The 13,734-nt window shown below is 40.4% G+C and overlaps 1 protein-coding gene across 1 annotated transcript; it reads right to left on the bottom strand.

The window, feature by feature from the left end:
* Positions 1-8,877: 8,877 nt before the first annotated feature.
* SOX17 (SRY-box transcription factor 17) lies at positions 8,878-13,273 on the bottom strand. Its single transcript, XM_026699190.2, has 2 exons — positions 12,701-13,273; positions 8,878-11,749 (listed from the first exon to the last, which is right to left on the bottom strand). The coding sequence occupies exons 1-2, from the start codon at positions 12,996-12,998 to the stop codon at positions 10,893-10,895; spliced, it is 1,155 nt and encodes a 384-aa protein (XP_026554975.2). The 5' UTR covers positions 12,999-13,273; the 3' UTR covers positions 8,878-10,892.
* Between the last annotated feature and the right edge of the window lie 461 nt (positions 13,274-13,734).

Raw genomic sequence — 13,734 nt, 5'->3', positions numbered from 1 at the left:
AAAACTATGTCCAAACCCATATCCCTTACAAATCTTAACCCCATTATATCGACCCTGAAGACTCCCATCAACAGCAGATGCAATAGGAGAGGATTACAGATAATTCACTGCTCATTGCCACAATGTACATTTGAGTGGAACCATGTCCAGATTTGCTCATTACATTCCATCAGTATTCTTCTGGATAGCATCATTGACATTTTCACTGCAGATGCATTATTGATGTTGCTGTTATTGCATTTCAGTATTGACCTCTATGTCAGAATGCTTGTTCTGAGTTCATTTCATATATAGTCCATATTATAGGACATGGGGATTTTCTCCCTAATAGAATTAACTATTCAATTTATAAATATGAATGATTCAGCTTACCCTGTCATGCAAGCATGAATTTTGAAGACAATGCATTATTGTATTTAATAATCACAATCATTATGTTTCTTCGCAGTTAGATGTTCTGTCATTTTGAATGATGCATCACAATCATAAATAATAAAAACTACTAAAATTTGACAGTGCTAAATAAATATTTCTAAAAAAAGAATGCATTGTAAACTCTAATTGAAGTGTGCAAAAGAGTTATATTTTGCTTTACATGTCACAAATAATTGTGGATTGGCATAGTATTGTAAACATTAACCATTCAATCATATATATATTTAAATATATTATTTAAATCATTATTTGATTTAAAAGAATCAAATATGTGTTATTTATGGTATATTTATAGGCTCTGAATTATAGAACTTCTATAATTTGTTATTTGTAGTATATTTATAGGCTCTGACTTATAGAGCTTCCAATTTTTATTTTGTTTGGCTCTTATTAGTTTGCTTTATCAAAGTTATTGCTATTGTTTTGCTTCCCTTCTTATCAGCACAATACCAAGCAACTAAAGAAGATACTATAATTCCTTGTATACATGTTTTCTCAGAGATTAACTTTAAGTAGATTGTTTGCTTTCAACCTGACAGTTTTCCCAACACACATGCACAAATCTATTTTTGACACAGATTTTATTTTAGGATGTCCTGATTCTGATGCTAAATTTGAAATGATGGTGTGAATTTTACAGAACACTATTTCCTTTTTTAAAGGATGTTCACAGCTAATCTATCATTTAAAGGGCAGACAGAGGTCAGTAAAGTAGGAAACAAAGACAGGTGGGCTAAACCAAAACATGAAACTTAATTTTGCCTAGTTCTGATGTTGCTAAATTAGAATTCTTTTCCTTTTTCCTATAAAAAAACCTAATTGAAATAATTAAATATAACTCTCCCATTTTGCTTTATTTAACAGACAAAAACAATCCATAGAGCTAGCAAGGATGTGTTGCTGGCCTAGAAATCAAGAGACTGTGAGTTCTAGTCCCACCTTAAGCACAAAAGTCAGCTGAGTGATTTCAAACCACTCTCTTTCTCAACCCAAGCCACCTCACAGGATTGTGGGGAAAATAAGAGAATGAAGAAATACTACATAGGTTTGCTCGCTCAACTTAATTATAAAGTAATAAAGATGGAATAAACTTTAAAAAAAGAAAGATGGTGGCAATCAAAGTTCTATCACTTTTATGCAACTTACAAACAAACAAACAAAAAACCTAAAGCTGAGCTTTGATTATACCACTATAGCCACCATATTGACTTTTCTGACTGCATCCTATGGACATCTCTGAAAGTAGAAGGACAGATAAAAGTTTGAAGGTAAATTGCACTAAATTCCTTTCCTTTAAAAAATTGCATGTAAATGAAAACAGCATATGTGTTCCTATCATCACTGATATACATCCTTTAATAACAAAGAAAGACATATTTCCAATAAAATACTACAGTCCAATTCATAGCAATTTTTTCCTGCCTTTATTATTTTTATAAATAACTCAAGGTAGAGAACATATCTAATATACTTCTTCCTCTTCCTATTTTCTCCATAATCAGAACTGAGCTGCACGAGAGAACGACTGGCCACAAAAACCTAGCCAATTTTCATTCCTAAGGCAGAATTAGAACTCACAGTCTCCGGGTTTTCAGTCTGGTTCCTTAACCACCAGACCAAACTGGCTGTCATATTTACTGTATATATACATTTGTCTTTCTCTTCCAATGCTTCTAGGGTTTACACCTGTTTCGGGGATCCAATTATCATTCTTCCAGCTGTGGTCAATTCTAATAGCACTAAAGATATATTTGAATATTTACAATATAACCTGAAAGTACACTTCTCACACTTTTTTAAGCTTTTCTATCAAGTTGGTTCGCCATTGACTTCTTTCAGGGTGTTCTTTTGACTCCTTAATCTAGACTACATCCTTATGTTTATCTAGCAGAATCATAACGTTTAGTTGAGTTGGCCTTTGCTTATCTTCTGAACCCTGACAAGATCAACCAGGGACTATCATCCGTTGAGGAAGAAATCATAGTATTGTAAGCTATTTCATCTGAATTAATGGTGAATCAAATTAAGTTTTGTCTCAAGTCTATCTATTTCATTATCTCTGCCCTGTCTAATTTTTAAAATGTGAGCTAAAAGCCCACATTTATTTCTTATTCCTAGATATAGGAATATTTCTTATTAGTGAACTGGTCACTAATAAGGAATTCGATAGGTTGGACTATAATAAAGATTTGCAGAAGCCAAGACAAAATTACAGCTCTTGTGGAATTAACAGCACTTCTTTCATTTGTATAATCAAACAGGATATTCATTTGGAATTAAAATTAATCTTATTTTTAATTTCTGGAAAACCCAAAATATCAGCAGGACCAATTATTTATGTTATCATGTAACCATGATTTGCTGAATTTTAATTAATCTGTGTGTGTGTGTGTGTTGTGTTGTGTTGTATTGCATATGGTATTTGCCCCATGGCTCATCCTGCTTTATATTTTAAAACTTTAATGGTCAATAATTATAACCTGTGGTTGGATTAGCTTGACCTCTGCTAATAAGTATGCTATTCCCCCACCTCCAAAAAATAACTCCACGATCCTCATAAGCTTCCTTAAGTGCTTTAGCCCCTGAGCCAGTCAAGCTCTGAACTATCAACAACTTCTCTGGATCTTCAATTTACACCTGTTAAGTCAAGATTAGCCAATATTGGATTAAAGAAATGAAATACTGAAACAGTCCAAAGTTCTGTAATGGATTGGGAGTGTTAATGAATAGCACTATTTTACAATTTGTTTAATAATATATGTTTAAAGACACATTATTTTCTTGCAAAATGTTAGGCTCTTACATTGCAAATCTAATGATGTAACAAGCAGTAACTTTAGGATAATTTAAAAGACAGTGACACAAATTACTGGATACAGTGATTTAATTGAGGTTTGTTTCTCTGAGTTTTTTTTAAAATTTCTTGAGGGAAGGAAGTTTCTTTTCTTTTTTTTTGTTTTATGCCTTGTTATCAGTTTTTTTTTTTTACTCCTGGCAACTACCTGTAGTTCCTGAATTTTTTCTTGGCAAGAGTTTGAAAATGCCTGCTCCTTAAGGCTGAGTGAGGATGCCTGGCCCATGGTCACCCAGCTGGCCTAAGACAGCATTAGGAATCACAGTCTCCCAGTTTCTAGCCTGAGACCTTAACCATTACACCAGACTGATTATCTGAAGAGTTGCCTACCTATAATAAAGGCACCTGCAATCCTACAATGTTTCACCTGTATCCAAGGCTTTAAAAAGTAGTAATTCTATTGAAGTATATTAAGTGTCATTACATAAATAGTGCTATATTGCTCATCGTATTAAGAGGAGGAATAGGGGATGAAATAGGGAGAACAAAATATGAGACAAACATGAGTGTCCTATGAGACTATACAAAATAATAAATAAAAGTAAGAAATCACAAAAGATAAAGGATTAAATTCCATTCAGGAGCCAAAACATCTGATAAAAAGGGATGTTCATAAGAACATTACTGAATTTTAAAAATATATAGGAAGAACAACATTGGCCTCACCAAAGATTCATTTCATTCAACACCAGAGGGTTCTACAGAAAAGGTCAGAGAACCAGCAAACACCACCTCTGACTGGAGATTTTACAGTATCCTTCCCCTGCCACGCCACCAAGCCACGCCCACAGAACCGGTAGTAAAAAAAATTGAATCCCACCACTACTACAGATGCTAGTGGAAAACCACAGCCAAAAAATAAATAAATAGAGAAATCCTTTCCTGTTTGATTCTTCTGTGAACAACTTTCAGATATGACAATAATGACCTATTGCACTATTCCATTTTAGAAGGAACTCCCTTATTATTTTCACTCATTCTTTCAAACAGTTATTTGAACTTAACTTCTCCATTTACCAAGTAGCTTTCAGATCCAAAACGGGCTGATAGAAATCCCATTAAGCACATCCAATATTTAGAGAATAACTTCAAGGAAGAAAATAAAATCACTCTGTATTCAGGATTTTCAATACCTGTAGGTTTCTCATAGGAAATGATTATTTTTGTTTATATGGCCTGGTTAAGTATATTATCCTTTTTTAGGAGAAGATACTAGAATGTATATGCCACAGATGCAAACATTCCTGCATTTAATAATATCCTATTATCTGTGAGAAAAGAAGAACAGTTACTGTTTTTTTCCAACAATATCAACCTTAGATTACAAGATTACATAGTCAACAGTAGCAAATCCTTGATTACTCATGAGCTACATAGTTAATTTAGTTGCCATAACTTTCTTTTCTGACTACAGTCTTACAAAGGTCCTGTCATTATGGTAAAGAATACACGAGTATTCATAGAATCAAAAAAAATCTGATTTTATTTTGCTTGGGTGAGTCTTTTTGTTGAGTTTCTGACCATTCATTTCTCTGTTCAAAGGTACAAACTCCATTCTATTTCTCCACAAGAAGTATCAACCACCACTTTTCCTCCACCTCCTCCTCCTTCTCTTCCTCCTCCTTGCAAATGCTAAAAATATCACCAAAATGTCTGATTGATTCTAAGCAAATTGTTCAACGTTACTATCGCAAGGAAAAAATTTACAAGGCAATTAGTAGTAAAAACATAACATGCTAAGCTAACTAACTGGAAAGTTAAGTCATTAATTATAGAGCTCTGTGTTATAAAAACACAGGACATAATTATTGAGAAAGACTTAAAGTGTTTTTATCTACTTTCTCACCATTTAGGTAAGATCCACTTACTTGCCCTAAAGAACAAAAAAGTATAAGTGTGTATCCAGAGGATTATCTTCATTTTGTAGTGTTTTATCTTGCTTGATGGGCAGGAAATTAAAAGGGCCAACTATTATGTGTCTTATATCTAAAGTAAATAAACAAAACACAGGCAATTCTCCAAATGATTGAGCAATGGAAATTATTTACATTGTTTTTATATATGAGTAGTGATGTAGAAGATATTGTGGAGTCAAAATTATATTTTAGAAATATGCTTCATATGTATATACTTTTTTCATCTTATCAGTGTGTATTTATTGTATGTAACATTAATGATAATGGCTGCCTTTTAACAACAGGTTTGTTTTTTAGACTGAATTTAAGAGGGATTTTTAAGTGGTACATTTAGTTACCTTTTGTTTATATAAATCTTAAGATATCCACTTTGCTTCTTAGCAAGTGCTGGGGCAGAACAGGCTTCAGCTCTACTCTACCAAGACTGAATGGCTCTGGGTTTAGGAATTTGTGGAACTGTTAATATTTTCAATCTTTGGTTTTGGATGGTGTTGAGCTACTCCAAACAGAATTTATACATAATCTGGTGGTCTTTCTGGACCCATTGTTCCTATTTGAAGAGAAGGAACAGTGGCTGAGTGGGTTTTGTACAACTTTACTTTTCTTCTATGGAGATTAGTCATCCAGGTCATGGTTGTCCCAAAGTTGCTTTTTCAAGAGGCAACTAGACTTTCTGGTTTTCCTTTGAAGACATTTCACTTCTCATCCAAGAAGCTTCTTCAAAGAAGCAAAAGAAAAACCAGAAAGTCCAGTTGCCTCTTAAAAAAGCAACTTTGGGTTTACTTTCCTTCATTTCCCTCATCCTTTTCTGGACCATGAGGCACTACTCATGTCACTGACACCTTTGTCATCTCCTGAAAGGATTACTGTATGACATGCCACATGAGACTGCCCTCAATATCTGGAAGCTGCAACTGGGTTCATAATGCAGCATCCAGGTGGACATGAACATCACCTTGGTATACTCAAACTGACTGGTATTTCCATGTGAAATTCAAAGTATTCCTTCTCACCTGTAGCATGGAGCCAAGTTATTTGTGGAACGGCTTCTCCCTAATTCTTTCTATTCAATGAAATGGAAATGAAGGTACAGAAGAAGGGAGAAAAGACTTTGAAAGCTAGTATCTTCCTGTTTACTTATTTGGGGCAGTCTTCATTTTGAGAAGGGAGAGTTTTGACCACTTAAGGTCAGGAATACATCACTCTCTAGTAGAGTCTCCATCTTAATTCCTTAAAATCATTTGTTTATATAGCAAACTCACATAAGAGTTTGGTACTTATGTAAGACATGAATAAGAATTAAGCATACTCAGTGGCACCAGCTTGGCAACAGGCCAGCTAGAATAATAAGAACTCCATTACCCTGCAATGTTTTGTGACAATTTCAGAGTATTTTGGCTCTTGCATTTCAATTTTTATGTCCCTACCTTGAAGAATGGCAGGCAACTGGATATCCTGTAGATCAGGGATCTCCAACCTTGGCAACTTTAAGATTTGTGGACTTCAACTCCCAGCTTTGCAGGCTGAGGAATTCTGGGAGTTGAAGTCTGCAAGTCTTAAAATTGCCAAGGTTGGAGACCCCTGCTTTAGATGGTTTCAACCAGGGGTCGCCAACCTTTTGGACCTCAGAGACCACCAAACTCATAATTTTAAATCCCGGGGACCACTAATATGAATTTTGACTGACAGTGGCTTGCTGACGTTGGTGAGTAACCTCTCTCTCTCCCTCTCCTTTCCGCCCCCCCAAACACACAGAGGCAGGGATGGGATTCAAATTTCTTAACAACCTGTTTGTGGCCATGGTCTAATTTGTGGGTGTGGCTTGGTAGTCATGTGACTGGCAGGAAAGTTTGCCAGATGAGGAGTGAGTGGGCGGGGAGGGTTCCTGCAGGCCATGTGGGTGGCACAGCCTGGATTAATTGCTTTGGGGGGGTGCTCTGGGGGGGGGGTGCCTTTTCTCTGCGGACCACCAAAATTTTCTCATGGCCCACCGGTTGGCAACCTCTGGTTTAGACTACAACTTCCATAAAGCTCAAGAGCTTGTCTAATAGTTAGGAGATGTAGTCTGAAATATTTGAAATGTGTAAGTTGCCTGTTTCTGCTTTAATCTGTTCAAGAAGCAAAAGCCAGAAGATAGCTGAATGTTAATTCTAGTGGTCAGAATTATTTCAACATGTATGGTACCATAGTTAAGATATCCAAGTGATAGATCTACCAACCAGCTAAGATTATCAATAAACATGTTTATGCTGTTCTCTGAGACCATATACATTCACAGAAACGGAAACAGATACCTGTGACATAGTGAGACCAGAATTTTCGTACTACTTTCCAACTCTCTAGTGGGCACCTGGATTTTGGAGTCCAAATCTAGAGAAGGCCCATGGATGTTTAAGAAAATTGGAATTTTAAATGATTTGAATTAGGGATTGAGATATGGAGAATTCATGCCTTGAAATTCATACTGTGGATTCCTCCCTTTCTTTGAAAAAAACAAAACAAAACCCACTGCTGTAATAGAAGGTAACAGGATGAGATAATATGGCTGCATCTTATCCAGCCTTCTCTCAGACAGGCCTCAGATACAGTGGACCTACTGCTGGGGAAGCATGCACCCCAACACCATTACACAACAGGCCTACCCAGCCTACTGACATTAACAGGAATTTTCTTCCCATCAAACGAACACAGAACTGGGTGACAGATAAAACACAGCTAGTATGATTCCATTCAAATGTCTACATTTATAGTTTACATCATCCCCATTTATTCCCTTGACTGGCATTTGCTTTGTTCCATGTGTAAAGCAGACTTATGATTTTGCTTGTTCTGGAAAATAACTGGCTTTTCCTGCTTAATCCAACACAAGCCATGGTGTGTAAAATTTATGGCACTTTCACCTTTTCCAGAAATTTGTGTGAAAGTGACCAACTCAATTTAGATTAACTATTGACAGATTCCTTGGGAACATATGTGTATTTCAGGAGAGAGTATTGTATATTGGACAGCTAATGCATGTTCTCAAAACGTTCTCCTGCTGCCCACTTACAGTCCAGTGTGAAAAATACTTTATTTTATTGTCATTGTGTCAGTGGCATACCAAGTTGTTGATATAGCAGAGGAAATCTTTTAAAAAATGTCTAGTTAATAAAGGTACTTTCCCTTAATTGGAAGCATGTCTGAACTCTGCTGAAGATGTGATTACCAAAAAGGTTTGAATAAGCTATGTTTTCTTTATAAGACTGACCTTGCTATATACAGTACAGCCTAATGAAACAGTATTTTCTGGGATATTAAGCCCTAGAGTGATTTGGGGATATTTTAATTTTTGCTGCATGTAATATTTGAACCCAACTAATTGCAACATGACTTTTCATGCTGTAGTACTACAGTCTTGAAATCAAGTATCATAAAAGCTACAAAGGAAGACTTTCAGAGAAATGGCTATTCGTATTTTAGGGAGTGATTCCTCAGTTTAGATCCATAAGATCAGGATTCAAATTCAGAGAGGGAGTGAGGGGGAGAGGGAGGGGGAGAGGGAGAGGAGGGGGATTTGAGATGGAATATCAAATCCTCCAGATCTCCTTGGGGGAAATATACATAAAATGGGATTGATTACAGTTTGACTAGAGCTTTTTCCAATACTAAAATAAAAAACAAGACACTTGGAATTGAAAAAGTTAATCATGTTTATTACAAAATTTAAATCCTGATCAATGGAACATACTTCTGAGCAAGTCTTCAAACCCAGGTTACAGGCAACAAGATGGGAAATCACTTATCTGCATATCCACAAGTTTAATACACAAATATTGTATAATCTCAGTCTTGCTCTTTTGAGGGATTGTTTCCAGGATTTATTTGTTTGCTGCAAGATAGACTCCAACCCATATCCGTCAGAATACATGCTATCTGCTTTTGCTTTCTACATTGAAAGGAGGGGGAAAAAGGAAAATGCATCATGTTCGTATTCTTTACAAAAGGATACAGATATGGGCCAAAATCTGAAAAAAAAAATAATTCTATATACTTTTAATAGCAAGACTGTACTGTCGTGCTGCTCCCAACAGGTATAAAATAAGTGGATGTCAATGTAAAAGGCTCCTGCCCATCCCTTCCTGACACATGATCCAGGTTTTTGCCTGCTATCAATTCAGGATGGCTCATTTGCTTTTGGTTTCTTCTGAAGGATCCTGCCTTAGCAAAGTCTCAACAGCAATTTCATCTGTGGTTCAGTTGACCATAGCCTGGGTAATGCACTACCAAAGAGGGCAACAAGATTTTCTACATCTTAGCTCCTCCGATTTTTTTGTGTGATAATTTTAGTTAATTTTTGGCACGTATTTTTTTTGCATCCATTCATTACCTGATTAGGGCTGTAAAATATCAGACACCAGGTTCTCTTTGTTGCTATCCCAATTTTTGCTAGTCCTTGGATCTGGTAGTCCTAAATTGATGATATTAAGTGTGAACAGTTCAGCTTATTAAGGTGAGAGAGCCAAGCAGTGGTACAGTCCAGCTTGCACCCATGTACTACAATCCTAAATAACTAAGGATTGTAATCTCCTAAAATACTGAAGTTAAAGACATTCTTGAAGGAAGCAAGGTATACAAAATTCTGTTTCTTGGAATAGAACCGAGAAACAGCACATTTAATTACACTCATTTAATTTGCTCAAATTAATACTAATAATAGGCATTAAATGCACATCAGATTTAAAACACACCTTCTAATGCTAAGAATACTTTGGCAGGCTATGAGCCTTCAGAGAATGTCCTAGGGATCAGATTGTGAGAGAAGCTGACTATTTAAACTAACTTTCCCAATACTTACTTATCAGTAGGTGACACTTACTGGAATAAAGCATGTTCAAACACTAGATCTAAGCCAGGCAAAAGCATTCATGTTTTCTCATCTGATTATCTTTGGGATCTTTTTCAATATTTACTGCTTGGAATACTTTCCAGGTAAAAGAATGAGGCCAAAGGGTTGAAAACTATGGAGATTTGCTACGGAGTTGTCAGGTCTCATTTCACACATTATAGAATCTACTTCCTGGCCCCACCCAGGTAATCGGCCTCTCATAAGCACACTGGTCCAGGGAAACTAGGACAGATGTAGTGGGGTCTCCTTTATGGGAAAGCCATTCCAGGAGCTTAGCTGGGACCTCTAGTTTCAAGATTACCCAGCCACATTAAGACACACTGTGATTGATTTGGAGTTTATGAGAATATTGTACTGTAATGTGCAAAGTGAGATTGTAAAGTTGTGTGTGCAAAGTTAGCGGGGATATTCAACCATTCATGGCATGTTATTTTCTGAGGTAACAAAGTCTCTGAAGAATGACACAACTCCACAACACCCTGGTGTAAAAACCACCTGAAGGATTTTTTTTTCTTTTGGGTTTTTATTGCCAAGCTGTTCCAAGTCAAACTTTAATCCTGGCGCTTTAATCCGAGCCCAACCCATTCTGTACAAAACCTGAACAAGGCAAGATATGCCTGTATTCCCACGAAGGGAGCCTCTTGCAAGAAAAAGCCTCGCGGCCTTTTTCAGAAACTCGGGAGATCCTTCCCTCGTTTCAGGTTCTATAAATGGCTATTAGAAAAGCGCCGTCAATAAATTACAATAAATAGGATTAGCAGGGTACACCTGCCCCGCCCTCACTCGCCTGGAGACGCTGGACTCACAACTCGGGATACGTTCCGGCCCCACCCGCGCAATAATAGGCAGCGGCGTTAGCCTCCGGGCCTTCGTGGCTGGCGTAAGGGAGCCCCAGGTCGCCCGGGCGGCAGGCGAAGGGCAGATATTGCTCAAATTCGGCGCGGTCCACATCTGCCAGCAAGTCCACGTCGTGCGGGGGCAGCTGCTCGAGCCCCGCGGGGGCTTCCGCTCGGCGACGGGGTTGCTGCTGCTGCTGCTGCTGCGCGTGGTCCGGGGCGGGCGAGGAAGGGTAGGAGGCCAAGGGCACCTGGAAGCGACTACGGAAAAGGCTGACGCCGACATTGGGACTACCACCGTTGTTGCCATGGCCGCCGGCAGGAACGCCGTTGCACGGATACTCGGACCCGGGCGGCGTCGGGTAGCCGTAGGGGCCCAGCAGGCAGCCACCTTCCTCCGGGTGGGGAGGCGGGAAAAAGACAGGTTCTGCGCAGGCGCCGCCCTGGGATTCGGGCTCCGGCGTAGGCAGGCTGTAGTTCCCGAAATGGGTGCTCAAAGCCGACAGCGGGAGCGGCGCGCAGTCCCGGTAATGAAAGCTCCCGCCGGCGTAATTCGGCTGCTCTGCGTACGAAAGGCCGAGCCCCTCGCAGCTGCCTGCATTTCCCACTTCTCCGGGCAGGCCCATCTGGTGATGCTGAACTGGGAGGAAGCCGCTCCCACCGTCCGCGGCGCCGTCGTTGCGTTTAAGGCGCTTGACTTGCTTCCTGCGCCGCGGCCGATACTTGTAGTGGGGGTGGTCCCGCATGTGCTGCAGCCGCAACCGCTCCGCCTCCTCTACGAAGGGGCGCTTCTCCTCCTGGGTCAGCGCCCGCCACGACTGTCCTGTCAAGGCAAAGGAGAAATCGGAGTTTTAGCCGAGCGAGCGGAAACCGAGGGCCAAGCTGTGGCTGGGCTCGTGGGTGGTGGGAGGAAATAATCCAGTTCACTGGTTTTGGCGGGGAGTCGCTTTTCCCCTCAGACCCGCCTGCCTTCAGGGGAGTAGGTGGTTTATTGTGGCACGACTTGATAACTAGTGGTTAAAACTTATGGCCTCTTCCTGTAACCGAGGAAGTGACCGCGGCTCGTGTTTTCGGCTACAATTAGGTCCCCTCTCGATCCCGCCCAGCTGAGGCCGTAGTATGCGAAAAAAAAAAAAAGGATGCGAAAACCCAAGGAAGTGGGCTACCAAAGAAAAGCCAATCACCACAAGGCGTTTTTCTTTCTAGAAACTTTCCTGAAGTACATTTCAGTTCGTGGCAGTAACTAAGCCGTTTTTCGGCATCACCACTAGGAAAGCAACGACGAGTAATGGCCGGCTGCAAGCTAGATTATTTCATTCGCCACGTTCTGGTTCTTCGAATGGCCTATCTATTAAGGAGCTGCCGCGAACAATCTTTAGCGGAGCATGAGAAGGCTGGCAAGGATTTTAACCGCCTGTTGGGGGGGAGAGAGACTATTCCCGGCAGACTTTTAAGAGCTTCCCTAAAAGCTTGCCGGAGAAAGTCATCGTCGATTCAGGGGATTCAGGACCCCTGGATTAGCGTCGGGTTGCGCAACGCTCTGTAAAACTCACAAGCCAGTCTACTGGGTCACGAGGCTGCTGCTTTAGTTCCTGTACAAAAGTTCCCGCAGTCTCACTTCCGAAGACAACAGGGGTTATTCCGCGACGGGCCGGTACATAGAAAAATAATAGTGCGCAATATTTGGGTGGCACACAGAAAAGTAATACCGCGCAGTATTTCTCAGCTTCCTTTCGCAGCGATTTCCCGCTCCACCGACGCCCATTGGACTTACCCAGCATCTTGCTAAGCTCCGCGTTGTGCAGATCCGGGTTCTGCTGCGCTAGCCGCTTGCGTTCGTCCTTAGCCCAGACCATGAAAGCGTTCATGGGGCGGCGAATGCGGGTCTCCCCTTTGGCCCGGCCCGAGGCTCCCTGATGTACTTGATCGGCCGCCGCTTCGCCTTTGCCTTTGCCGTCGGTTAAGGGGCTCAGCGATTCTGCCCACTGACACTGCATCATGAGGGGAGGGAGGGAGGACCGTCCTTGCGCCTGGTCGTCGCTACTGGCGTATCCAGCATCGGGGCTGCTCATTTCCACAGAGCTCCACCGGCCCGGTCAGTGTCGGGCCCCTCCGGGTGCCTCCAAAAGGCGAGCAGCCGAGCGAGTTAAGCAGTTCTTGCGCCTCGCCGTTCGCTGCAAATGAAGCTTGGAAGCGCCTCTGATGCGAGCTCAGAGCTCCGACAGTCCTTGAGTAGCTGGCGGCTGTCACCGCGCTGCTCTGTTTAAACTGAGCAATAGCCAATCGGGCGGCGTGGGTGTGGCCAGAGAGCCTGAGCGGGTGAGGAGAGGACCAGTTTTATCTGCAATTCACCTGTATGGGATTGAGCCAGAAATAACCTTTTTCAGCGAGGAGTGGATTTTTCCATGACCTGAGTCTACGTGGAAGTAAATTCCATTGAGATCAATGGGATCTACTTTCAAGTAAGTAAGAGACTCGAAAAATGACTTGTTAGAGCTGTCAAAAGAAAGGGGAAAATGAAAGGTTTATCCGTGAAAATATGTTTGTTTGTTTGTGTTAGATAGTTTGCTTCTACGTGCACGGAGGGAAGATTAAGCACTTGCGACCTCTTTCGACCGTTTCCTGTCTGTTGGACCACGTTTCCCAGACAGGATATGTTCTAACAAATACCATATAAGCAATACTATTTTAAGAACGGGCTTATGGAGTGGACTAATTACTTTTTAAATATTGCTTTCTTTACAAATACTGCGGTCGTGTTTAATAATAATGTGTATATTGTTAGTATGCATATTCACATTTTGGAAT

This window comes from Pseudonaja textilis, chromosome 3 (genome assembly GCF_049901715.1).
Source record: "Pseudonaja textilis isolate UNSWEBS1 chromosome 3, rPseTex1.2, whole genome shotgun sequence".
In the NCBI taxonomy this organism is placed as follows: Eukaryota; Metazoa; Chordata; class Lepidosauria; order Squamata; family Elapidae; genus Pseudonaja; species Pseudonaja textilis.
Note: the sequence above shows the minus strand (reverse complement) of the source record. Positions and strands in the feature narration are given on the sequence as shown.

Bases quoted from the DNA above. Each gene is read 5' to 3' on its own strand.
- SOX17 (XM_026699190.2), bottom strand. From the start codon at position 12,998: ATGAGCAGCCCCGATGCTGGATACGCCAGTAGCGACGACCAGGCGCAA. The intron at 11,750-12,700 runs GTAAGTCCAATG...TTGCCTTGACAG, and splicing joins GGAGCTTAGCAAGATGCTGG to GACAGTCGTGGCGGGCGCTG.